At 44.2% G+C, this 27,115-nt stretch overlaps 2 protein-coding genes across 7 annotated transcripts; one reads left to right on the top strand and one right to left on the bottom strand.

Moving 5' to 3' along the window:
• Nucleotides 1–1,449: 1,449 nt before the first annotated feature.
• On the bottom strand, nt 1,450–9,428 carry LOC129869021 (actin-binding protein WASF3-like). Of its 6 annotated transcripts, XM_055943459.1 has the most exons (10): nt 8,170–9,428; nt 7,357–7,450; nt 6,053–6,218; nt 4,761–4,895; nt 4,414–4,567; nt 4,213–4,330; nt 3,775–3,956; nt 3,413–3,652; nt 2,969–3,270; nt 1,450–2,850 (listed from the first exon to the last, which is right to left on the bottom strand). In XM_055943459.1, exons 3-10 carry the CDS (start codon nt 6,183–6,185, stop codon nt 2,693–2,695), a joined length of 1,422 nt encoding a protein of 473 aa, XP_055799434.1. In that variant the 5' UTR covers nt 6,186–6,218; nt 7,357–7,450; nt 8,170–9,428; the 3' UTR covers nt 1,450–2,692. The 6 variants fall into 6 exon arrangements, with proteins under 6 accessions (XP_055799434.1, XP_055799436.1, XP_055799435.1 ...); XM_055943461.1 differs by lacking the exon at nt 7,357–7,450; XM_055943460.1 differs by lacking the exon at nt 8,170–9,428 and having other exon boundaries at nt 6,053–6,234; nt 7,357–8,158.
• Nucleotides 9,429–13,277: 3,849 nt separating this feature from the next.
• Nucleotides 13,278–19,549, top strand: LOC129869020 (V-type proton ATPase catalytic subunit A-like). Its single transcript, XM_055943457.1, has 15 exons — nt 13,278–13,416; nt 13,987–14,068; nt 14,759–14,887; nt 15,058–15,272; nt 15,391–15,528; nt 15,645–15,796; nt 15,931–16,093; nt 16,245–16,353; nt 16,911–17,033; nt 17,141–17,255; nt 17,461–17,524; nt 17,614–17,817; nt 17,942–18,036; nt 18,136–18,307; nt 18,462–19,549. The coding sequence occupies exons 2-15, from the start codon at nt 13,987–13,989 to the stop codon at nt 18,552–18,554; spliced, it is 1,854 nt and encodes a 617-aa protein (XP_055799432.1). The 5' UTR covers nt 13,278–13,416; the 3' UTR covers nt 18,555–19,549.
• The last annotated feature ends 7,566 nt before the right edge of the window (nt 19,550–27,115 follow it).

The following is a 27,115-nucleotide window of genomic DNA, read 5'->3' as shown; positions in this document are numbered from 1 at the left end:
TAGTCGCCACATCAATGGTATAATAATCTGCATTCCATTGTCAAGTATTTATAAGCTTTTACTGAGATTTGATAATCGCTATAAATCGGCTTGATAGATATCTGAGAGGAAAGATCACTTAGACTATTCCTAGTAGACTAAGCATGGACCAAATGCATGCAAATTTTAAATGACTCATTTCCAACAATGTATGTTATCACAAGCTCCGAGCTGGGTGAGGATTACATGATACATCTATATGTGGACGTGTATCAGATTAAATCGATACCAAAATTAATTGAATCATTCATGAATTCTACACACTTTCAGAAAGTTCTCTTTCAGTCACTGGTACTTCTCACTTTCATACACACCAGCCCATCCAATCTTACAAAGGTGCCAAAGACAGCGAGTAAGGCCTGGGGAGGGACATGCCAGGGAGGTGCCCCCCCCCCCCCCTTAATTACCCTCCAGAACTGTGCGGACCACAGGGGCTGGGTTAATCACATTAGAGGCCCGGGGGAGAGATGGGAAGTAGACAGTACCGTGACAGCCAGGGGAGCACTGGCACGACTAATCCCGTTAGACCAGGGAAAAAGGGGGACGCCATCACTCCTACTAGGCTGAGAAAAAAACGTTTTTCCCAGGAATGAGTTCACCTGTATGGTAACACAGAAAAGTTGGCCTTTTGATGCCTACTAGAATGAGACAATTACACTTGGCACATACAAATGTTTTTTTTATCCTGGGCATCACTTATTGATGATGCATGAAAAGAAATCGGCGACAGTGGCATTGCATGAGATCCTCTTTCATGCCATAGTAAAGCAGCCCTTTTAAACCCAGCATAACCAGCCTCTCTAACAGTGAGAAGATGGGAAGGGCTGCTGTTAGAAGGATAGAGCTTACTTCATCTGCTATTGTAAGTGCACCCGAGTTCAACCTTAATGTAAACCTTTGCAGGCGGGATAAGAATGGGATGCTCTCTATGAAAATATAGCCTGCTGGGTAATCCGGCAGATGGCCACAACAGCGGACACTAATAGAGCGGCTGGCTACTGCAGAGGTAACAGGGAACGTCCGATCACCAGCCACTCTCCAGCCTGGGAGGTTTGAAATCAAGATTCCTCACTCCCCTTAGCAACACTGGGAAACTGAGCCGTCAATTTGCATCCATCAAGTTTCTACTTAAATCTCACACTCCACTTCTCTCCATTTTGTATCTTTCTCTTTGTTGTGGAGATGAAGCTGAGTGGTAAAACAGTGATTTGATGATCTTTCCATGGCTGTGTGCACCACTTAAACCATGAGACAAAAAAGCTGAGGCATTCTGGGAGTCACCCTCTCTGAAGACAGCGCTTGGGGAACTGTGTGAGACTTTTGATACAGTTGAAGCTCTGGGGGATTTTATTCCATCTATGGTCTGGTTTGCTCTGAACTGGTCTGGGGAAAAAATTACTTGGCAAATAATGAATTATGCACCAGGTTTATAAGGCTCTTACTTTTTTGTGTAAAAGCACAGAGAGCTAACATTTAATTACAGGTATGAATGTTTTTGTATAATAATAAACATTGGTTATCCAATGGTTGTCTTTTGCCATCGTACAATTTTTTAACCAAATTCAGTTATTCAATATAAGAATTTACTAAATATAAAATTGTTTCTGACATTCTTACTGAATTCGAATCAATTCAGAGTTATCGGTTTTGTGGGTTGCAATAGCACAGAAATGGGGCTATTATGCAAACATCAAAATTTGCCCTTGTTAACTATTGTTTTTCACTGCAAACAAACATTTATTCCCACTATTCCATTTGTACGTATGGAATTCATGCACAGGTGTCACAGCAGTACATCTAGTCAAATAGGAGCCTGTTCATACAGTATATTAGAGACCTCATCAGTTTGAGGTCTATTTAAGGTCATCTACTCACATTGTCACCCTGTCACTCTTCACTCAACATTTCAGCATGATGCAAACATTTGCAGTTTGTTGATAGCTAGTCATCTAGAATTATTTAAAAAAAATTAAATGTCGAATCTCAAAAATAAATCATTCAAATAGTGAGCATTAAACATGAGCACAGTGCCACTCAGTGGTCAGCTTGCTGATCTGCATATCATATCAAATGTATTTCTAGAATACATGTGAAGAGACATGTTTACATTGACAAGCAATTCATAATTATTGTCACTGGTTGCACTGCACCCCATCTTAAACACAGTCGGGCTGGAACGTACCCGCTATGTCTGTTCAGAGCCAGTCTATGCTACAGAGAGAACCTCGAGCCTTTCTAATGGTTTCTAAATCCAGATCAAATCATACATGAGGTTAGTGACATTGAGAAGACAGTGTTGGTGATCTGTGTCAGATGAAATGGTAAGGTTGTTGTCTGATAAAGAGAGATTAGACAGCTCTGTAGGGAAAAGGGAAATGCGCTACTTGGTTATTTGGTCCGTGTACCTTTGAGTGATTTCAGCTGAATCTCAGTTCATCAGGAACACTAATTTGCCTTCATTTTAAGTCCAGTCCACTCACCTACAGGACTTACACTAAAATGCAAGTGTGTTCTCAGCCTATACCCGTTTAATGCATACTGAAAATATGACTCCCATAATTCATCTGTACTGCATCATCACCATTGTGGGATAGTTGGGCTGGAGGAGTGATGTGTCCATGGTGTGAGGTCACTGTGAAGGATGGGGTCAGGGTCAGTCGGACCAGTCGTTCTCTTCCAGTTCGGAGTCATCCTCCGAGTCGCTGTACTCCACTGCGATGCGACGGGACAGGATGGTGGCCACGTCATTCCCCACAGGCTCCCGCTTGGCCTGCTGCTCCTGCTGCTCCTGCACCTTCTTCAACTGGATACCTGAGGAACACAAACACACACAGACACATTCACACACAGTCTAAACTCATTTATACTGTATAAAACAACTCTGCCATCTCCAGAAGAAGAGTAAACGTCTGACTGCAGCAAAACTCACCCATGCGAATAGCTGACAGAAGGTCACTTCGAGGCTGGATGTCCTGTCTCTTCCCGTCAACAAGTCTTGCCCGTTGGGGGGGGGCAGGGGGTACTGGTGGTGGAGGGGGACCTGGGGGAGGTGGAATCATGCGAGGTCCTGGGGGAGGTAGAGGTGGGAGACCATAGCCTGTGGCCCCTGGCCTAGGTCCAGTAAGGGGGGTGGGGGATACCACGGGAGAGCCAAAGGCTGTCTGTGCGGATGGGATAAGAGGGGCTGGGGGAGGGGGTGGTGGTCCGGAACTGGCATAGTACTCCATTATACTGAGAGAGAGAAAGTCAGAGAGAAGGTTTTCAGTTTCTGAACGCAGAATTTAAGCTAACAACACATTAGTATTTACAAATCAGAGAGTTACCAATCTACATTCCAGATTTCTTGTACTGAGAGTTGTTACAATAACAGTACCTGTAGTCCGCAGGTGGAAGCGTCATAGTGCCATTTATTCTCTCAGTGGAGCGATGCAGAGGTGGGGAGTGGTGTGTGCGGTTGAGAGTCCCTTCTCTGTAACTGACTCCGATGCTGTGGTACTCATGCTCTACAGACTCTTGAATGTCTGCAGGCGGGTAGGGGTGAGCCAGGGCATGGTTGGATGCAGAATGTGGAAGGCCTGGAGCAGTTGGGTAGTCTGGCAGGTCATGACCATATCTAAACAACAACAAAAAGTCATTGTGATTAACTCTTTACACTAACACGACATGTTAATATGTCATCTGCAAAACAAATGGTGAAGGAAGCGGATTCAGACGACAATGGTCCTAATCACTGACCTGCTCTCTGGGGAGAGGGAGCCCTCAGACGACGCCCCCCGGTGGAGAGAGTGAGGGTGGCGGTGGTCTGGGCGGAGCTCTTTGTCGAACGCCATCATGTTCCACTCCTGACGGCGGTTTCTGGCTTTACGAACCTTCTTCACCTCGCGCTGAAGTGTGCCGTCAACACATCGCTTCTGCTCCTGAGAGAGAGAGAAAAAGAGAGAGAGAAAGAGAGAGAGAGAGGAAAATAGAGAGAGAGAGGGGAAAAGAGAGAGAGGGGTGAGAGAGGAAGAGAGGAAAAGAGAGGGGGGGGCGAGAGAGAGGTCATTTTGCTGATACTGTAGATGTGGAGTTATACAGGATATTGTATACACAAGTTGCACCAAAGAAATTAGTTGTTATTAAGAAGCAAAATGCATGAGGCTTTCTGAAAGGGTGACATTAAAAGGCTCTCACGCGTTGTCTTCTTCTCTCCTTCCTCTTGTCCTCCGTGTCCTGCAGCATCTTCTCCTTCCACAGGTCAAAGAAGTAGGACGGGTCCGTGTAGAACTTCATCCCATCGGTATGGTCATCTCTGTGTCAAAAGAGAGACTAGTTAGCTATATGTCACAACTGCAGGTTAATGCTCGTCTGAATGGGTGTATCTGTGCAGTGTACCTGTAAGCAGAGAGGATGCTGAGAGAAGGAGGCTTGTCGCTGGTGTTGTACATGTCCTCCACAGGGTTGGACGTGCTACTCTTGGACACCACCTGCTGGTCCTGGACTGTAGAGCTTTTAAACGCCTTGCGCATGTTGATGTCCTGCAGAGAGACTGGAAAACATTACAGTGAATGTGAGATTGATAGGAAGATGAACAGGAATAAGGAATAAGAAGATGCTGAGATAGAAAACAATAAGTAGATGACGGGCCATGCAGAACCAAAGAGGAGCAGGAGAACTAATTGTCTTTCAACATTAGAGAGAATTATTATTTTATTTGTTCTTATTCCCTGACCCCAACTGACCCTCCTCCACAGTGGAATCCAGCTGGGTGACCTTGACAGCCAAGCGGTCGATGCGGTCTTGGAGACCGTTGGCACGCACATAAAATGTGTTAGCCTCACTAAAAAGCTCTCCAAAGACGTCCTCCGCATGTTTACCTGAGTTATGAAGAAAGAGAGGAGCCAAGGACAAATTAACTTTTTTTAACCAAATCTCTAATTTTGATGTAAAGACACAATTTTTTACAATTTCAATTGGTTTTGAGAAACTTGCCCCACCACCAGTAGACTTCCTCATTGCTATTTCTGCAGTATGGGGGCGACGGATAAACATTAACAAAGGCTCCAAAAACACTCAAATTACATCCTTTTACAAATTGAAAAGCTCTCAGTATAGTGATACAAGTCTTTAGGTGTTGTACACATGAAAATGTGCAATTTGTAACTTTATCCGCAACATTGTATTCCATTTTGTTGGACTCGAGCGATACTTTTCAATGTACAACAGTGCGTAGCGCAGTTTCGCGGGGCCCGCCAGGTCTTTCTATATATTTTTGTAGGATTATTTATTAACATTTGGTCATGTGGCAGAGAGCAAAAATTGCTGTTTTATAGCTAATCTCATGCTATTTTACACAGTTTGCCATCAAAATAGTGCAGTTTTAAAGCTAATTTCCTGTAGTAGTAATAATCATTAAAAAAAGAATGTCTTATGACGAAGTGATGGAGTGATGGAGATTTGCACATGTCTGATGGGCCGGGAAACCAACCAAATGATTGAGATTTGCACATTTCAAACAACACTGAGTGAAGAGCATGTGACTGTGAAATCTGTCTCCATACTCTATCTCTTTCTCTACCTCCCTCACTCTCTCCTTTATCTGTTTCTGTGACACTAAGCTCTACGTTAAGCTCTAATCTCCAGTGACTTCATAAAACCCTACCCCACACAAACAAACACACACAAACAGCATGCAGACACACACACTGTAATGTGGGTATATATAGGACAGATGTCTGGTAAATTCTCCTACTCTAATTCTCTCTCTCCCTCCCCACACTCAAACACGCACACACACACACCACATCTGTCAATATCAAATGTATTTTACCAAATAGAATTGAATCAATAAAAACACTTAAATGTACTGACTTAATGTATCTGGCTAAGCTGATCACTTTTCCAGTGTAACACTGATGGATGAGGCTGTATAGGTCACTATTCTAGAGTATGCTGGCATAAGGCTGGTTAAGTGATAGGTGACTGCTTAATGCATATGATGAGGGGTTGTGAATGTGTGGAAGGTATGTCTTACTTAGACTGCTGAGCTGGCGTATGATGGCAGAGAGGGTGTTGTTGGTGACACACTCCAGCTCACAGCCAATCCCCTCGGGCAGCCCCCCTCGACAGAGGTGCCGGGGCTCTATGTTCCTCTTGACCAGGGGCATGACCTCCCCTCACACCGCGCCACACACCACCTGCTGGGACACACAGCCGCTGACAATGACAGTCACGTTCCGCACAGCCAGACACAAACAATCAATTCAGACCAGATTAAATCATGAGGCAGAGACAATCGACCCAAACCTCTCCGGATTACATTACTAACCAAATCCCACTCGTTTTACGTAATGCCATCAGGACACGTACAGGTTTCATCAGGCCACAAACGACTCTTTACTTCACCCCACAGCCTTTCATTTCATTCATGGAAAATTCATTAGAGACAATTCATTGTATTACTCAACACCCCTTCAATCAAGACTTGTTTCCAGACCTATAACTGCATGAAAAGAGTTACAGATAGCATTCCATCACAAGAGAGTCCCACTGAGTGACTATAAACTCAAACTATGCTTATTGTAAACAACCGGGAATCAAACCCCATTTCTGGGATTTTCAAGATTGTGTTGTTCAACTGAGCTAAAGCCCACGTTACCTCTGGGAAACGCAGGTTTTAGCATTCAGTCAAGGCAAGCATACTCATGCAACTGTAATAGTTATGCTATTATAAATGATGATTTGGCTTATCTAAGGGAAGGATATATGAGTTAAGTCATATTTGACGTAAGGACTATGCTAAATTTGAAAGTTAGGGGCCTTTCTGCAAATATTATGAATGGTGGCACATGCCACACAAGACTGGGAAGAAGTTTAGCTATGTTAAAATCCATAAACAATAGAACAAACAGAATGACAGCGATTATCATGGCAAGCTTGATCACACATTTATGAACAACAACCCTTAAAGGCAAAGCATCTAACAGCAATGGATTTCGCACGCATAGCAAGGTTGTCCCCAACCAAAAGCTCTGTGGAGATTAGGAGAGACAATAAGTCTCAACTGTGCGAACAGTGAGTGCATTATTGATAGGCCTACTTTGTTTCAAACCACTTTAGAGCGATGCCATATCTTGATACATAGTAATAATTAAGTGCCTGCAAATCGAGGTGGACCGGTTTATTATCAAAGAGCGGTGGTCTGTGACCCGTGACTGAGGGTTTTTAAATAGCATCATCCTAATTGTAGTATATATATAAAATAGACTTAAACAGACATAACAAGAGAGGGAAGACATGGGGATATGATTAACAACATGATAAAGACGGAACGCTCACCAAAAGTGTCCTTTCAGCTGCGGTCCACCGGTCGAGTTGCCATCCTGTCCCCTCATCTCACCAGAGCCGGATTCTTTCTGTGAGGAGCAATCTCCTGCACAAATCAGCATCCAGGCTCGGAGATTTAATTAGTAGATTTATTTGTGCCGTCCAATCAGGTTCGCTCAAAAACATCCATCATGATAACCATTGACAGCACGACGAGTGAGTTATTGGGAAGCATTATTAGGCATATGCGTCTTTGATTTAGCCCAGTTATTCTGAAATGTATTATAAGCAAGCATTTCGCTACACTCGCATTAACATCTGCTAACCATGTGTATGTGACAAATAAAATTTGATTTAAACGCTGAAGAATGTGTCTGAATATATTACCACTTTCGGGCCGTCAATTAATAGTTTCAGAAGAGAATGGATGCAGCCAGCGGGTGACCGCTCATGACCCCCCCCCCCCAGCCCACTGCGGGCATCGCAACCCCACGACGGTCACACCCCATTGTCAGACGACCTATTTTCTCACTTGTAGGCCTATGAATTCGTTTTTTGGTACATTCAAGCGTTTTTTGTCTAGCAGCTCTCCAAATAGTTCATCTCAAATTGTCACGATTAGTGAGCTTTGTGATTTAGTTGTAATAATGATTGATTAGGGAATTTTACAGTTGAATGACAAATTGTTATAAGATAGATTTTTCAACGTTTCAGACCACATGATCAGCCTTCTAGTTATGGAAACTCCTCTTAAACTCTTATTCTTCTACCAAATTGATATAACCAGTGCAATTCCATATTGCACACAGGTGAGTAATTACTTACGGATGCCTTTCTCCATTTGGTTTCTCTCCTTCTCTTCAGTCCAGCTGGATACTGTCTCTCAGGAGAACCACATGAGTGGGTTCCAGCCAGGTACCACCTTATGGTTTGTTTGGGCATAAGCCCCACCCTTTCAGATTAGCCCATCCTGACAGATGGCACATGAACCATGGAAGTGGGATGGAGGTCTGGGGGCTTAAAGGCACAGTGATTCTTGCTGCTGTGGCTTTAATGGAGGTCTGTAGATCACTGTACGAAAGACATCATCGGTGCGCTAATGCATGTTCGGATGGCAGGGAGGGGCCTCAATATGTACTCAATGGCATAATGGGTTCGCTTTTCGAAGGAAGAGTAACATATTGGGGCTTCTGTGATTCAAACAGAGCCCTAATCTTTGGCCAGCTCAACCTTATTAACCCTAATACAGTATTTACCCTCAATGACAATGCCACTGTTGACCTCAATGTTTTCACACATCACTATCACTGCACCCATTTACACCCCCAGCCTCTAATACCTCTATTATCCATGACACTGAGCCCCCAGACACTATCACATTTATCTTTTTGTTTTTCCTCTGGGATGATTATAGCTAGGTCTGCTATACCATCACATTACCCCACAATTATCCTAGGGTTCCCTGATTCATTACCAATTCCAAGTAGTTTCATATGGGCATGTGGGGGATGGGGCTACTATTTGTGTGTGACTTATAGCTTGTTTCCCACTGCGTTTTCTATGTTTTGTGTATGTCATTTGTGAGCTGTGCAAAGATTTTCCTCTTGTAGGACAATAAACGTGATTGTGATTGACTATGCCTATAACGGTCTCCCTAATAAGATAGCCTAGCCTAAAGCTGAAGATGCATGCTTCCGATGGACACATGGAAGTATGGAATTAAGTCTGAAAATGGGAGGTAAAAACAATGTTGTAACTTCAATTGTAAAAGCTGCAGTTGGTAAAAGACGTCTAGCTAGACGCGCAAACATTCAGTACCATGGACATTCAACCCCCAGAGTGAATTCTACTCATGTATAAAGATCATGGGGAAGAATGTTTCAGATAAAGAGTGGTGAATGAGGGAGTCATGATATCATGTGATGGGGTTATGTACAGAGTTTAGCAGCTGCATCAGAAATACTTAACAATAATATAACTCTATTATGGACAAAACACCCGAAATAGGTCAGCAATTTATTACTTTCCATTTTCTAGGCTTATTAATATTTTCATATTTGAATACCCAAATACTCCGCACTGGAGTCTGTAAATGTCAACGCCACGAATTATATGATCCCTTCAGTGTGTCTGGGTTTAGTACTGGTATAGCCAGATGGGGGGCAGGGAGATGGTAGAAGACGGCTTCCCTCTTGTGAGGTATACAAAGTAGGCATTTGAGCCATATAAGGATGCATTATGGAAAGGTGAAGCATGGAGGGGTGAACCAGGGTGGAAAACACCATGGAGGGGTGCATGGTAGAAGGTTGAGCCATGGAGGGTTGTAGGCTGGTGGGAGTTTCCTGCCTCTGTAAGGTTTGGTGGACACATGAGGGTCCAGTTGGACAGGCTTGGCTGGCATTGGGAGGGTAGAGAGATGAAGAGGAACCACAGGACATCCCTGTACTCACAGTCATGGGTCCAGCCTCCTGCTGCTGCTTTCCACTCCCACCTTGGGGCCCAGCAGCACCTAGAGCGATGCCATATCTTTGGGAGATCTCCTGTTTACGACTCAGACAGACACCCATGGCCACCATGGAGCCCAGAAAAATAAAGGCCAGAAATGAAGAGCCCACAATCGCAAAGGGAACATAGACAGGTACTACAGAGTGAAAAGAAAACACAAAAATTAAGAGGGCAGGAGAGAAGTGGAAGGGAAGATAGAGTGAAAAGGGAAGACATTTTAAGGATTACCTTCCTGTGTACATAGTTGTATAGACTATGCACATTCATGTGACTCCCCTGCTCTTCAGTTCTTGCAAGGTCAGGGATGTGTCCATATTCCAATTTGCTCAAGAGTAGAACATTCTAACAGGGTAAGTCAGTAAACTGTGCAAAACATGCAACACTAAAAACAAACAGTTCATTGAAAAGCTCCTTGGCAGCAGATCAAGTCTTAACATGATTCTCCGAGTGTGCAGGAGTAGGCTAACTGCACGTTGAAGAGTTTAATAAATGCTTGGACATGAGGCCACACTTCAAGGCAATTTGGTGGGTTGGATGGATTCAAGCACACACGGCATTAGGCTTTCTCCTTCACCAATACAATTTAGGCTACAAGGAATCTCACGGTGTGTGTTATCAAGGAATAACCACTGGGCACATACGTCTATTCCACGTTGATTCAACCCGTGTGTGACCAGCGAGGACATGCCTAAAAAGCCTTGGCCTTATATAGCCAGCATATTAGGCCTTTATAATAACCATGCAAGGATAAACATCGAAGTATTTGGTCCTATTTCAGTAGCCTAGGCTACAACTTACCTGCGCTCTTGGCATCTTTCTTGTCATCAGAAGTGCCAGGCTGTTGAACTTGCTCCTGGTTGTTGCAGTTTCCCTGATCCAGTCTTGCTCCCATGAGTGCGCAACAGTAGCGCAGCCCACAAGCTCCGCAGCAGATCACCGCTTATCTTTGATCGTTGCGCTCGGGACAGTGGAAACCCTCTTGCCAGGTAGATTGCGCGTCCTTCCAACCATGGCAATATTCACCATTCGTCCTCTGGTGCGTCATGCCCACTTGGAGAATCAGACTGATAAAAGTCCCAACAGCAAAACGCTCGGTCCACATTCCAACTGGAGATAGGAATCCTGTGTCCGTATGTGTTGTTATTACAAAATACATTCTAAAAGAAGATAAATGACTATAAGGCTCAATCGATCACCCTTTCTGCGATAGGATAGGATCACTGCTAGGCTTAGCCTGTGACAAGGCTATTTAAAATGAGCAAAATGTATGAGCGCAGTGCTTGCTCCCATGTCAAAGGGGCAAGTAGACATATCCAGAATAGGCCAATAAAAATAATCATACAGGGAAGATATGGAAAATGAACTCATAGGCTTACAGTTGGATTCACGCCGTGTGATGCATCATAACATGAGTGCGTTCTGCTCTGTGGATTTGTTCTCTCCATAATTTGTGTCATGGGACACAGTCATTTTAGACCACTAATATAAATCCTTATAGAGGCTAGCGTACTACACGAGCACACACGACTATAGATATGCATTTTGCTGATCAAATAGCCTATCATAGCTAGGCCAATTGAATCCTATAATTTTTGCTGGGCACTTTATTTGGCTAATAGGCATCCGAAGTGTATTTTTCCAATGTTGGCCTATCACAGTAAAAATAGGCTTAGTGATTGTATATCAATAAGCCTATGCCAGCAGCATATCCCCCTGCAATTCCACTGCTGGCTTGCTTCTGAAGCTAAGCAGGGTTGGTCCTGGTTGTCCCTGGATGGGAAACCAGGTGCTGCTGGAAGTGGTGTTTGAGGGTCAGTAGGAGGCAACCTTTCCTCTGATCTAAAAATATTAAATACCCCAGGGACAGTGTTAGTGACTTTGTCGCTATATTTAGCGATTATTCAGACCCCTCTAGCGACACATTTTCAAAAAAGCTACTCGCGACAAATCTAGCAACTTTTCCTGGTGTTATTGGAGACTTTGAGACTGATGTGAAAGCACGTATCGTTCTTACTCTTCTCAACGTGCAGCGGGGGCTGCCGTGGGCCCCACCCCGTCCCAAAGCACTCACAGGCGGCCCAGTCCTCACGCAGCAGTCCCTCCCAGCTGCAGTCAGAGCAGGAGATGTTCACCCCTCCTTGTCCAGACTGCAAATGAACCGCGCATGCGGGATGCCACCGCTGGCTGATCCCGCCCTGGCTTACATTCAGGGCAGGAGGTAAATGTAAAATAACAAAAATAAAAAACAAAAAAATAAAATAAGAAACAAAATACGAAGTAACTCCGCAAGAGTGTCTCTTTTGCCAGTCCCAAGCCCGGATATTTTTTATTTATCCGTTATTTTACCAGGTAAATTGACTGAGAACACGTTCTCATTTGCAGCAACGACCTGGGGAATAGTTACAGGGGAGAGGAGGGGGATGAATGAGCCAATTGTAAACTGGGGATTATTAGGTGACAGTGATGGTTGAGGGCCAGATTGGGAATTTAGCCAGGACACCGGGGTTAATACCCCTACTCTTACGACAAGTGCCATGGGAAGTTTAATGACCTCAGAGAGTCAGGACACCTGTTTAACGTCCCATCCGAAAGACGGCACCCTACACAGAGCAGTGTCCCCAATCACTGCCCTGGGGCATTGGGATCTTTGTTTTTTAGACCAGAGGAAAGAGTGCCTCCTACTGACCCTCCAACACCACTTCCAGCAGCATCTGGTCTCCCATCCAGGGACTGACCAGAACCAACCCTGCTTAGCTTCAGAAGCAAGCCAGCAGTGGTATGCAGGGTGGTACTGGTATGGATAAAGGAGAAGGGTTGGAATTGTGACATTAAAAAAAACAAGAATCAACAGAAGAAAGTTCATTTGTAGTTCTAAACATATTTAGGGTGTTTTTTAACTCACTTTCTGTCTCTCCCACGATGTTATTCCTCTGTCCTACAGCATCCATCACAATTACATGCACATGGCCAATTATGCAAATTAGGCGATGCCGTCATTTGGCGACTTTTAGGACAGCCAATAGCTATTTTCCTTACTGAGGAGTTGGCAACACTGCCCAGGGCAGTGATTAGGAGCATTTATTGTAAGAGTAGGGGTGTTAACCCCGGTGTCCTGGCCTTCATACCATCATGGCTACCTAATAATTTACAATTGGCTCATTCATCCCCCTCCACTCCCCTGTAACTATTCCCCAGATTGTTGCTGTAAATGAGAATGTGTTCTCAGTCAATTTACCGGGTATAAAAATATAGTATATAATTTGACTAAGCTGCTATGCAAAGAAATAGTTTGACTCTGACTGTATCCTTGTAAACTATGTCATTGAGGAAATAACCTCAAGGATATTAGAATGCAGCCCCAGCCGCGTTCGAGCTAAAGGAATGAAACTGTGGCGCTGTTACGCCATTTTGACTCCCACAGCCCGTCTTTCCTAATGTAAAACAGGGCTTTGAGCCAAAATGGTTATTGTTTCCCAAGATAGTCTTGCGTGGGTCAGCTGATCACGGCTCATCCCCTTCGGAAATACATTTTCTTAAGGGCCCTGGAACATTTCACAGTAAGAGAAGGTAATCAAACCGAATCGTATTATTCGAATTTAGTTTGCTAACATGAATGTCAATTCATTGCAACTGGCTAGTAAATGATGATATACCACGCAGATTAGCTAACCTTAGCTAGCTAACGTTAGCTGTTACCTTTCTGTTCTGTCAGTGTCACCTGACTGACTCTACGACTAGGTTAGCTAACCAGTAACTAACGTTACGTTATATTATGTTTGTGATAAACAACTAAAACTGTGTTTGATACTTTTTTGGCTTTGTAATATGGTATGTAGAGGCTAGTTAATTAGCTAGCTTCCTGAGTCCTAGCTTGTTTGTTTCCTGCTTTAGCGAAGCAAAAGCTTCGCTCGGGTTTTAGGTTTTAGGACCTGAGCAAGCTAGTTTACCTAGCTACATACATGTATCTACCAATGAATGAAATGTCTTGATTCTGTGTGTTCATGGTGAATTATTTTAAATCCATTAAGTAATTTGATTTATTGAAACAATTAAGTAACTATAGCTAAGTGTCATGCACCATCAATATAGTGAAGTGTCACATGATGGATCTCTCATTTTCCTCTGTACACTTTGCAGATGAACACTTCCAAGCTTCCTAAAATCCGTGATGAGGAGAGGGAAAGCGAGTTTGGATATGTACATGGAGTTTCTGGTCCAGGTTTGTCTAAACATTAGACTTTTACTATGGTTACTCCATGGATATCAGTCTCAAATAAGTGTCCGTAAAAAATACGTGATAGTCTCTACAAGCCAGAATGTTGAATACAATGATATGTAAACTTACTTTACCGCTTGTCCATGCTGTTGGTCCTTTTGGTGGTAAGAAGTGGAGATGGGTAAACAACACTTTCCCGTGGTTACCCTGACAATTTGCGGCACCGGAATGTTCTGTTACTTGTATTTTACATCTCCTGAGTATTTCACGCGATGCACAATATGTAAACATTAACCGAATGTAACTGACTGTTGTCTACTGAAACGCGTTCTGGATATTTTGTATCAGATTATCTCCTACATAAGGACAAAATCAGATGACAACAGGTAAAGTACGTTCAAATTAAGTTTATTCAACAGTCTGACTTGTGATGGGACTGTTCACAAAAAGTGAGCCTACATGTTAGAAATGAGAGAGGAGTCTTCCACTCTCTGGTTAATAGAGGCTAGGTCCAGGTCAGTGTCTGAATTTCCAATCAAGGATCCCAGGCTCTGCCCCGGGAGTGGTCTGCTCTGTTCCAATATGGCAAAAAATATGATCTATTTAGACTTGATCATGTAGCCAAACTCAGTGCTACTTGCAAATAATATGTTTTCTGTCATCTGTTCTTTGTCTAACCTGTTTAACCAACAGTGGTGACAGCCACCGCCATGGCAGGAGCGGCCATGTACGAGCTTGTGCGTGTGGGCCACAGTGAGCTGGTGGGAGAGATCATCAGGCTGGAGGGAGACATGGCAACCATTCAGGTCTACGAGGAGACCTGTATCCTTTTCAGTCATACCTGCTCTACTGCTAAACATACAGTTACACCCACCTTCACTTAACGTTGATGGTTCACTTACTCTTGTGTACTTCTATTCAGATGTGTTCTGGCCTTTCTTCTTATAAGGCATATAGGCTATATGGTTAGGTTTCCTGAATGTATGCTGCAGCTGGTGTGTCTGTCGGAGACCCTGTCCTTCGGACAGGAAAGCCCCTGTCTGTAGAGTTGGGGCCGGGAATCATGGGGTCCATCTTTGATGGTATCCAGCGTCCCCTCAAAGACATCAATGACCTCACTCAAAGCATTTATATCCCTAGAGGAGTCAACATTGGAGCCCTCAATCGGGACCTCAAGTGGGAGTTTACACCTGGCCAGAGTCTTCGAGTAAGAAAACAATGTATTTTCATTGAGTGTGTGTAAGGTGTGTCCCCATTGAAATATGATCCATCTCCTAAATCTACATATTATGTCCTCTTCCTCCCCCTGTCCATCTCTACCTCAGACCGGCAGTCACATAACAGGTGGGGATATCTATGGCACGGTGTTTGAGAACTCCCTGATCAAGCACAAGTTGATGCTCCCACCACGGAGCAGAGGCACTGTCACCTACGTGGCCCCACCTGGAAACTATGATGTCAATGTGAGTCACCCTCCGCCTACAAACGTCTTTGCAGCTGAATAATACAAAATTGATGTGAATGGCATAATCCCATTATCTTGTCGCTGTTTTGGTCAATTGTGTTTGTGTATCGGCAGGATGTGGTGCTGGAACTGGAGTTTGAGGGTTTGAAGGAGAAGTTTACCATGATCCAGGTCTGGCCAGTGCGACAGATTCGCCCGGTCACAGAGAAGCTGCCTGCCAATCACCCCCTGCTCACCGGCCAGAGAGTGTTGGATGCCCTCTTCCCGTGAGTCATACCTATCTCTACTTTATTTACCTTTTTTTCTACTCACTCCATTTTATATCCTTTCCTCCTGACACTTCCTTGGCGTGAACCCTCTAACAAGCCATCTGCTTCTGGCTCTGTGCTTGTTCTCACAGGTGTGTCCAGGGAGGCACCACCGCTATCCCAGGAGCCTTTGGTTGTGGCAAGACTGTGATCTCACAGTCCCTGTCCAAGTATTCCAACAGTGATGTCATCATCTATGTGGGCTGCGGAGAGCGTGGAAATGAGATGTCTGAAGTGCTGAGAGATTTCCCTGAGGTTAGTGGCCGTACGCGTGTCAAATTGTAATAATTGACAACGTGGTTCATGACATTACAGGGAATTTCACTACTAGGGTGTCTGGTAGAGCCGATCACCAGTTTGTGATGTGTCCTCAGTCTGATTAATGGTGTTCCTCCCTGCTCCATAGCTTACAATGGAAGTGGATGGAAAGGTGGAAAGTATCATGAAGAGAACAGCGCTAGTGGCCAACACTTCCAATATGCCTGTCGCTGCTAGAGAGGCCTCCATTTACACAGGTACCAGGCAACCACATTACAACACTGAACGAAAATATACACGCAACATGCAAGAATTTCAAAGATTTTACTGAGTTACACTTCATGTAAGAAAATCAGTCAATTGAAATAAATTAATTACTTGAGACATCTGTGGCAATGTGTTTGATAACGAAACTGCACATTTTAGTGGCCTTTTATTGTCCCCAGCACGAGGTGCACTTGTGTAATGATCATGCGGTTTAATCAGCTTCTAGATTTGCCACACCTGTCAGGTGAATGGATTATATTGGCAAAGGAGAAATGCTCACTAACAGGGATGTAAAAAATGTGTGCATAAAATTTGAGAAATTAGCTTTTTGTGATTTTGTTTCCACTCATGAAACATGGGACCAACACTTGTTGTGTTTATATTTTTGTTCGGTATAGCTGGAGTTTACAGTTGTAAATAATTTTTGTTGGTAGTTGTGAATCCTTTGTTCTAGATGGTTGGGGGATGAGTCACCACTTGGATATACTCAACCTTGTATTGACTCTGATTCTGTGCTTTTGAGTCTTACTTGTGTGTGCCACTGCAGGAATCACTCTGTCCGAGTACTTCAGAGACATGGGCTACAACGTCAGTATGATGGCCGACTCCACCTCCCGATGGGCAGAGGCTCTCAGGGAGATCTCAGGACGATTAGCTGAGATGCCTGCTGGTGAGTACACAGCCAATAGCAATGGAGGGTGGTTGTCTGTAAACCTATCACAGAAACATGTCTGCCATTTTGAGCCAGTCAGAGCTCTGCGTGCTGTTTGTCCACAGACAGCGGGTACCCTGCCTACCTGGGAGCCAGACTGGCCTCCTTCTATGAACGTGCTGGCAGGGTGAAGTGCCTGGGCAACCCAGAGAGAGAGGGCAGTGTCAGCATTGTTGGAGCGTGAGTACTACATCATTCTACCAGCAGGGGGAACCTCTATCACTCTCCCTCCTGACTCTAAGGGTCAGACAGGTTCTGACCTGTACCAGTCCTGCAACACCAGATACCTGGACCATGTAGTGTAATCCTCATTGGAACTTACAGTATGATACAGTGATGGCAGACTGTAGTGTCTGAATAACTTGGCCTTGTTATTTTCCCCTAGTGTGTCTCCCCCTGGTGGAGACTTCTCGGATCCTGTTACTTCAGCTACGCTGGGTATTGTACAGGTAATGCCTCAGTTGTATATATTAAAGTTTGGACAATTTAAACTTGTACCCTTCCTCCTCCTCATTTCTGTTTATTATCTGTCTGACAGGTGTTCTGGGGTCTGGATAAGAAGCTGGCGCAGAGAAAGCATTTCCCCTCAGTGAACTGGCTGATCAGCTACAGCAAGTACACGCGGGCGCTGGACGAGTACTACGACAAGCACTTCCCTGAGTTTGTGCCGCTTCGCACCAAGACCAAGGAGATCCTGCAGGAGGAGGAGGATCTGGCTGAGATTGTGCAGCTTGTGGGAAAGGTGAGGCAGGGGCCAATGTGAGTAAAGGTTATGGGTCGATTTTATATATACGGCCTAGGTTGACGGTGAGCATGTGTATGCACGCACTGTGCACTCATTTCTGTGCCCCCTGCCACCTCAACAGGCATCTCTCGCTGAGACCGACAAGATCACATTGGAGGTTGCTAAACTACTCAAGGATGACTTCCTGCAGCAGAATGGCTATACTCCATACGACAGGTAAATACACACACATCTGTGTGTCATAGACATACTAAATTGACTTAATCGTCGGTTATTAAGCGCGAATTGATTTGACTTTTTCACCCCTTCCTGAAGGTTCTGCCCTTTCTACAAAACGGTGGGCATCCTCTCCAATACGATTGCGTTCTACGACTTGGCGCGACATGCAGTGGAGACCACGGCTCAGAGTGACAACAGGATCACCTGGTCCATGATCCGGGAGCACATGGGAGAGATCCTCTACAGGCTCAGCTCCATGAAGTTCAAGGTACATGCTTGTTCAGCCCCTTGCTTTAACCAACTTCCCCAGTCCCTCTACCACCTCTGGTTTTCTTTGTACATCCAATGTTGTACTTTGTCTTTGAGTGTCATTGCACTTCGCTGTGTCTCCTAAGTGTCTCTGTATACCTCTGTTGTTTCAGGACCCAGTGAAGGAGGGCGAGGTCAAAATCAAAGCAGACTACGCCCAGCTACTGGAGGACATGCAGAACGCCTTCCGTACCCTGGAGGACTGAGCTCTCACCTCCCTTCTGAGCCCCCCCCCAGTCCCTGTGCTGTGCCGTGCAGTATCTCAGTGGCCCCTGTTTTGTGAAACCTTGCTGCAGTGACCGTCACACCTCAGTCATTCCTAAGTGTTCATTCCTCTACATTCCAACACTATGTTCAAGCCCCTCGTTTACAACCCTTGCTTTTTTTATTTCACCATATTGTCTTGTACGAGGCTACTGGAATATTTTCTCCTGAGTGGTGCTACGGTCTAATGCACTACATCTCAGTGTAAGGGGTGTCACTACAGTCCCTGGTTCGATTCCATGCTGTACCACATCCGCCCATGCTTGGGAGTCCCATAGGGCGGCGCACAATTGGCCCAGCGTTGTCCGGGGTAGGCCGTCATTGTAAATAAGAATTTGTTCTTAACTGACTTGCCTAGTTAAATAAAAGTTCAATTTGAATTTTTTTAACTTGAATTCATTGATACCAAATCTCACCATTAGTTTATTAACATTACAATACCATCATCCCTGACCACATCGCATGGATGTGCTGCTCCTCTCCCTTCAGCCCCCTCGTCATCCATGATGAGCACACTACTACAGCCGTTATTGCAGGCCAATAATCATTGGGCCCCGATCAGGTGCTACACTTGCACTTAACTACTAGCTGCAACACAGGGCCTCTCAAGTAGAGTGTCACTTTCATCTCCCAGGTGTGACCACCAACAATAGATTGTTAACAAAAATGGGAACGTACACATGGTTAAAGGGACAGAGGCACCTTGTTTATTTCAGGAGGTTGAGGCCCTCTTCCTCTCCCCGCCTCACAGATGTGATTTTTGCTCTTCCATCTCTCTGTGGATATATTGATGTAGTTGACGTTAATGCTGTTTTTGTGTTGTGTGGATGTGTGCGACGGAGACAGTGTGTATGTTAGAATCGGTTGTCTCCACAAAGGTATATTTATGTCACATGTATTGTATGGAGTCTAAAGAAAATAAATGAATGAGGAACAATTTGCCTGGTGTTTTATTCTGGATGGAGATAGTGAAATAATATTGACTTAAATGTATTGGTGACATGTTTCTAAGATGTAATTACAGCTAGCACCCTTGATGTCACCAAGGACAATCATTTCCCAAACCATATTTATCTTTCTCATCTACTTTTACTTATGTTTTTATTCTTTCATAAACATTTCTTGCATGAATCCAAAATGGAAAAAAGTTATGGGCATAGAAGCTCCTTATTCATACTGTTACTGTTTTTAGTGCAACCATTTGAAACACTAGAGGCCAGTCAGCCATTATAGCAGCTGTTTCCCCCCCAAAATAAAAAAATATCCTATATTGAAAGAATGCATTGTTTCTTTACAGCGAAGCCAAAATACAAATAATTGAAAATAGTTGGAAAACAAGAATAAGTATTTTTGAAATTGTATCAAAATCCGTTTACGTAAATCCTAAACAAACGTGCAATGTACTCCTATTAGGCATCAGTTTCCCACGGTTTCAAATGTTTTGAAAAGGAACACACAGGACAACATAAGTAATTGTCCTGATATGGAGTTGGTCACTCAGGATGAGGTTGACTTTTGATTGGAAGACGTATGCCCAGAAGCAGTCAGGCAGAAACCGTAGCAAGTTAGTAAATCTGTCTTGTACCACTGAGAAGGTGAATTATTTTGATACTTGAACAAACCAGGAAATAAAGGGGAACTGTTTCACCAAACTCAAGACAATGGGGGCCTATTAGTTATATTGTGGTTGATGCTCATACCTAGAGACCATCCACTGACTTGGTTTTAGATGTTGGTCCAATTTAAGTGATGAAGTCTGAGGAACCGGTGTTCGGAGGATATATTGGCACGGGTGTTGTTAGGCCCGAGATGAAGTCAAGGTCCAGCAAACTGTACCAGTATATTCTCCAAACACCAGCTTCGATGGCATTATCACTTTTATACAACGGGTTACCAGCATGTTCAAATAATGATTGACATATCTTAAATAAAAGCATTATTTTGATGAATTTATTCATACTATTTCATCCTTCCACAATATATAGTCCCGACACAAATCTAGGGTTCTATTGGTTTGGTTGCCAGAGACTTGACCCAGTCGTTCAGTCTTTTTGTTCTGTATCTATAGACGCGACCCAGTTGTTCATTCTAAATGTTTCATTGCCATACTTGCTGGTAACGTTCTTATCACTTACTTGCTAGCTAGCCAACTATGGCTAACTTAGTCACGTCAAAAAGTGCAGCCAGAATAACAGCAAAGTAGCTGCATTTGCATAAGCTGTTTTCTAGTGACATTTATTTGGAGACATCCATAACAATGAGCTGATGAGGCACGATATTATCTTTGTTTCCACATGTGAAGAGAAGTGCACAGGACAGATTAAACCAATGAATCAAACATAATTCCTAATCACTCTCTCTTTATTTCTGTTGCCTGTTCCTGTCTATGGTCCTGGAGTCTATCTGGCAATAGTCTCTCTTGTGACAGACTGAGTAGCATAGAGATTTGGTTCTGTGTGCTGATATTAGTCTGACACTGTGTGTTTAAATTACAGTTCCTCTCCATCTAAGCTGCCAAATGAACAAACTGTCCCAGTGGCAGCGATATCTGTGAGGCTTAGTCAGTAGCGCACAGTGCTAGCAATGCCAAGGGCCAGGGGTCCAATTCCTGCTGGGGCCACCCATAAGTAAAACATATATGACTGTTTGTTGCTTTGGATAAAAGTGTCTGCTAAATGGCATACAGTATATTATCTCATTCTACCTGACGTGTTCTTTTGGGGGGTTTCCTCCCCTCACATGGATACATACCCACAGTTCACTCTCTCACCTGACAAGAGCACCTTCTCACTTCTTCAGGCATGGCAGCTTCTCTTTGAACTGCGTCAATGTCACAGCGCTTAGCCCCCCCACCACACCAACTACTGCCGTGATGATGCCCACCATCCTGACCTATGGAGGGAGACCTGGTGAGAATCAAAACTGAACAACAAAGACTACTCTAGAATTGTGCCAAATGCCATTTTTGGTACTCATATCAATGTGCTTTGAACCGGATTGTGTCAAGACAGATCTATTTATACATATCCAGATACTTTACAGAACTGACCCAGTTACTCTGTTTCGTCTGGCTACATGTGTTTTTACACTGCTGAGTTTGTATCCTCAAGCAGCACACTAGCATTCAGTACTGTCCCAGTTCCTCGTGGATGCTGAGCTTGGTCCCACTCCCATCCACAGTGGTGCCATTTATGGGGAATGAGGAGACAGTGGTAAACGCTGCAGTCCACTCTCGAGACGTTCCTCAGCATCATGGATGAGTCCCCAGCAGTGAGGTTCCCGGAGAGGAATGCCCGGCCTGCAAACGCATCGTCAGACGTCTGGTTGCCCTCTAGTACGGTGTGCCTGTCCAGTCTGGTTGCCCTCCAGTACGGTGTGCCTGTCCAGTCTGGTTGCCCTCCAGTATGGTGTGCCTGTCCAGTCTGGTTGCCCTCCAGTATGGTGTGCCTGTCCAGTCTGGTTGCCCTCCAGTATGGTGTGCCTGTCCAGTCTGGTTGCCCTCCAGTATGGTGTGCCTCTCCTTGTGCCCATGGACCACCCACTGCACCCCCATCCCCTCTGGGTCACTTCCATACAGCAAGCAGGAGAAGACCACATCGTCTCCCGACATTGCCTTCTCTTTATCGGGCTGCTGTTGCACCACATGGCCCCCTTCCTCCACAGGGACATCAGTAGGGACATCAGTAGACAGTGAGGTGTTTTCTGTCTCAGAGCCAGGCGCTGATAGTGCCGACACTGCCATGGTGTCTGTTACAGGGCCTTCGGTATGGGCAGCATCTTGAGTGGGGTTAGGCAGAGTAGCACCATCGCAGACTAAACAGAGAGAGAGAATCCCCCCTGTCAAACAGAGAGGCACAATGTAGACACACACACACACACACACACACACACACACACACACACACACACACACACACACACACACACACACACACACACACACACACACACACACACACACACACACACACACACACACACACACACACACACACACACACACACACACACACACACACAGCTCCAGTCTGGCAGCTGAAAATGTTCTGGGTAGAGTAGTGACACCAAATCTCCTCTAAAATTAGAGATACTTTAATCCCATGGATTAAAGTATCACTGTGCTGCTGTGCTGAGGTACAGGGCCCAGCACAAACTTTCCATCACAACACGAGTTATTCAGGCAGAAACCAAGCAAATTCAAAATCAATTCAGAGAAGTTTATGGGGCATTAGACAAACACATCAGATAAACACAAAACACCAGAATCATCAAACATACTCTATTGACCTGATGTAAGGTTTCTAGTGTTTGTTAAGGCTGCTTAGGCCTGCAGTATATTATACAGTGAACATACAGTGAACATTTAATAAAGTACCCTATAACAGTGATATAACTGATTATTAACAATGCCATCAGAGTAAGACAAAAGCATGTGTGTATGGTGTGGTGTGGGTTTTATGGTAGTGTCTGTCTCTCATCTGTGGGCCTGCATTGCTACAGTATGTGTTGAGATTGTGGTTTGTGTTGTTACTAGTATGTCTACCTGTGTGCATGTGTATGTATGTGTGTATCACAGGAGGTTGGTGGCACCTGAATTGGGGAGGACGGGCTCGTGGTAATGGCTGGAGCGGAAAAGGTGGAATGGTATCAAATACATCAAACACATGGTTTCTATGAGTTTGATGCCATTCCATTTGCTCCGTTCCAGCCATTATCATGAGCCGTCCTCCCCTCACCAACCTCCACTGGTTGGTATGTATACTTATGTCTACATGTTTGTGCATGTGTCTTATAGTCATGTCTGAGTGTGTGGACATACGTGTGATGATGTGTGTGAGTGAGATGAGGGGTGAGCAGAAGTTCTTACCTGCAAGTGTGGCGACCAGTAGGTGAGCGAGGATGAGCGGGGTGGGGAGAAAGACAAGAGGCCCGTAATCCTCTCAGATCTCAGCAGCACTGACAGATATGTTGAAGAGGAGTGCCTCTAAATCAGCCCTCCGCCCTCTGGTGCCCCTCTCCCTCCCTCTGACGACCCAACACAAGCACATAGAACCTAACACCCTCACCCACTAACATACCCTCATACACACACACCCTCTACAGAGATATTGCTCTTCCAACAGTACACTTTCACTTGGCACGCAACTCTGCTAGTAAAGACAACATGGACACTAAGGATTTACACAGAAATAATCTGAGAATAGACAGCCTAGAGACATCACAGCCATTCTAACAGTGTCAAAATAAAAAATAAAACCTGTTCACAAGGACTTACAACAGATCCACAGTATGTGCTGCATAACGAAATTATGTGCATAAGCAATACCTTTTTTATCTTCACATTTTGATGGGATATCAAAGGAAAGGTTAACATCAAGCTGCTTTACTGAAACGCCACTCATGGTAGAACTGCATTAAGATGACTTTATTGGTCAATTGCACACAAGGTCCAACCGAAAGGTGTCTTTCGCGTTTAACCCAACCCACCGAAAGACACACGCACACACATATACAGATTTTAAAAACGTGTATTATCCCGTGTGTGTACGAAGAAGACGATGTTACGATGAAATTAAAAATGTCACATGGATCTGGGGCCCCCCAGTGGTAGCTTTAAGTCATCACACACAGGCAGAAGCCATACAATACCCTCCTTAACTCTATTATGACTCTACACATAGGCCGACACTAGTTCATTCTACTTTTGCTGACAACAGTTGTAAACGCTAGTCAGACGTTGCCTTTGTTATTGTCTGCGACTGACTGCATTAACCCTACCAAAATAGATTAGAGAGTCTGTATCTGATTGAGCTTATGGTCCAGGCTTTTTAACTGCTGCTTGGTTCTGGACTACAGCTTGACTAATGGGAGCATACCCTATAGGGGCAGAGGGAGCTTCATCCTGTGTATTGATTCAGTCCGTCTACACAGCATCACCAGAGTGGACATTACTGTAAAGAGAAGATTCAGCTGTCTCCCATCCGAATTAACCTGTAATGTGTGTGTGTGTGTGTGTGTGTGTGTGTGTGTGTGTGTGTGTGTGTGTGTGTGTGTGTGTGTGTGTGTGTGTGTGTGTGTGTGTGTGTGTGTGTGTGTGTGTGTGTGTGTGTGTGTGTGTGTGTGTGCGTGCGTGCGTGCGTGCGTTTGTGTGTGCATGGATATTGTGTGATAATTGGGAATTTCTTTCACAAATGAAATCTATAGCAGCCTATAATAGTGCAATCTAAATAAGCACACTTCCAACATTTTACTTCCCGTCAATGATTATAATGTTTTTTCATAACCCTATAATCAAAATCCATGTCAACTGGTACAAATTACATAATTATTTTGTAATTGTTTGTGTACATTGTGAGTTGCACTCACAATTGTCTGTCGGTATACAATACCTGTTTTGGTTGTTGGCTGCTCATTGTTGCGATACACACGCCTGGGGCACGGTTCACTCAGACACCCCATTTAGGTTTGAGTTATAATTAGTCACCTCTGAATATGCACATAACCCTTATTTGTCAAAAGTCAATTATCATTTTATTTAGTTTGAGTATAACGATCAGCTCACACACCATCTCTGTATCAGACCATTTACATTAGAAAGCGCTGCTTTATTACTCTACCTATACAAACATGTACAAGGCATAGATAAACATAGAGTTGGACTCCTGCTTCCCATCAGGCACATGCTTGACTCTTCTAGAGTCTTCTCTGTGAGTGGAGGGGGCGGGGGAGGGGGGAGGGGGGTGGACGGGTCATATTGCTGGCTGGAGGAAATATGATGCCGAAGGGTGGGGCTGTACCACAGATCTTCCCCCTCCCTCCTCTTGCATGACTGCATATCATCTGTCTGGCTCCCCCACTAACCCCCACTCAACAGTGTAGACTATCAGGGCTGTTGTTTGTCTTTTTAACACCTCAGTATGATCATCCGTGGAAATGGTCAACAATACCCACACTCTTCATGTAGCTACAGCAGCATTAGGCAAAGGTGGCAGCAAAACAAAACAGCACACCAGTTTACCGAGCCAACAATTTGGCAGCAGTAAAACCAAAATGGTATCAGAGTAATAACTAAAGGCCATTAAAGCAAGGGCTAGAGAAGGGTGGTTGACCTATAACACATGGCAGCACAGGGTGACGGTAGCGTTATGTCAGGGGTGAGGTCTATGCTCAATTAAATGAGTTCTATGCTCAATGAAGGCAATTTCACTATAGTCTAATATCAGGTCTTTCTACAGACTTTGATAAACATCCTGGTCTCATAGACTAGATGTAACATAGTAAATGTGAACCCGGGACACTCAAATTAGTATATGTTACATTTGGTATGGTTACATAAGCCAGACGGTGGTTGATCGGGGTGGATGGGTGGGCGTATAACGCAAACGTTTAGCAACCCAAAAGTTATGAGTTTGAATCTCATCACAGACAACTTTATCATTTTAGCTAATAAGAACTTTGCAACTACTTAGCATGTTAGCTAACCCCTCCCCTAAACCTAACCTTAACCCTTCCCCTAACCTTAACACTTTAAGATAACCCTACCCCTAACCCTAACCTTAACAATTTAACTTAACTCCTCAACTTAACCCTAACCCCTAGCCTAGCTAACTTTATCAATCAAGTTTCAATCAAGTTTATTTTATATAGCCCTTTGTACATCAGCTAATATCTCGAAGTGCTGTACAGAAACCCAGCCTAAAACCCCAAACAGCAAGCAATGCAGGTGTAGAAGCACGGCGGCTAGGAAAAACTCCCTAGAAAGGCCAAAACCTAGGAAGAAACCTAGAGAGGAACCAGGCTATGAGGGGTGGCCAGTCCTCTTCTGGCTGTGCCGGGTGGAGATTATAACAGAACATGGCCAAGATGCTCAAATGTTCATAAATGACCAGCATGGTCAAATAACAATCAGGAGTAATTGTCAGTTGGCTTTTCATAGCCGATCATTAAGAGTATCTCTACCGCTCCTGCGGTCTCTAGAGAGTTGAAAACAGCAGGTCTGGGACAGGTAGCAGATTCGTAACATATTGTACTTTTTGTAAATTCGTACCATATAATACAATTGTAATTTGTAGCATATCTTACGAAATGGGTGATGGACATCCACAAATTAATACATACCATACGAAACATATCATACTCAAAGGAACATCTCGGCTTTCGAACAGAATAATACAAAATGCTCTGAGACCAGGTTGTGATAAATTATAGATAAGCAAGCTATTCAATGTCTCAGGTGCAGAACATTGACTTTGACAGGACGAACAGCCTCAGCCATATGCAGCACTAAGCGGAGGTAAGGGATATGTGGTGAGAAACAAGTACATTTTGTTAATGACCAACAAAGCGTTTAGCATTCTGTTTACATCAGCACATTTAAAAGAATACCATCCCCCATGCTGTATTGCAATTCCAATAGACCATTTGATCTATTCAAATTATCCCGGCGCAGTGGTGACGCTGTCCTCCTGAGAATCCGCGAAATGCATACCACCTCCTAACGCTG

This window comes from Salvelinus fontinalis, chromosome 13 (assembly GCF_029448725.1).
Source record: "Salvelinus fontinalis isolate EN_2023a chromosome 13, ASM2944872v1, whole genome shotgun sequence".
NCBI classification, from domain to species: domain Eukaryota; kingdom Metazoa; phylum Chordata; class Actinopteri; order Salmoniformes; family Salmonidae; genus Salvelinus; species Salvelinus fontinalis.
The sequence above is the reverse complement of the archived record's forward strand: the minus strand, read 5'-3'. Positions and strand labels throughout refer to the sequence as shown.

Coding starts and splice junctions, on each gene's coding strand:
- LOC129869021 (XM_055943459.1), bottom strand. CDS start 6,185: ATGCCCCTGGTCAAGAGGAACATAGAGCCCCGGCACCTCTGTCGAGGG. Junction 4,331..4,413: donor AGCATCCTCTCTGCTTACAG/GTACACTGCACA, acceptor CTTTTGACACAG/AGATGACCATACCGATGGGA. Junction 3,957..4,212: donor AGGAGAGAAGAAGACAACGC/GTGAGAGCCTTT, acceptor TCTCTCTCTCAG/GAGCAGAAGCGATGTGTTGA.
- LOC129869020 (XM_055943457.1), top strand. CDS start 13,987: ATGAACACTTCCAAGCTTCCTAAAATCCGTGATGAGGAGAGGGAAAGC. Junction 15,273..15,390: donor CACCTGGCCAGAGTCTTCGA/GTAAGAAAACAA, acceptor TCTCTACCTCAG/ACCGGCAGTCACATAACAGG. Junction 18,308..18,461: donor TCAGCTCCATGAAGTTCAAG/GTACATGCTTGT, acceptor CTGTTGTTTCAG/GACCCAGTGAAGGAGGGCGA.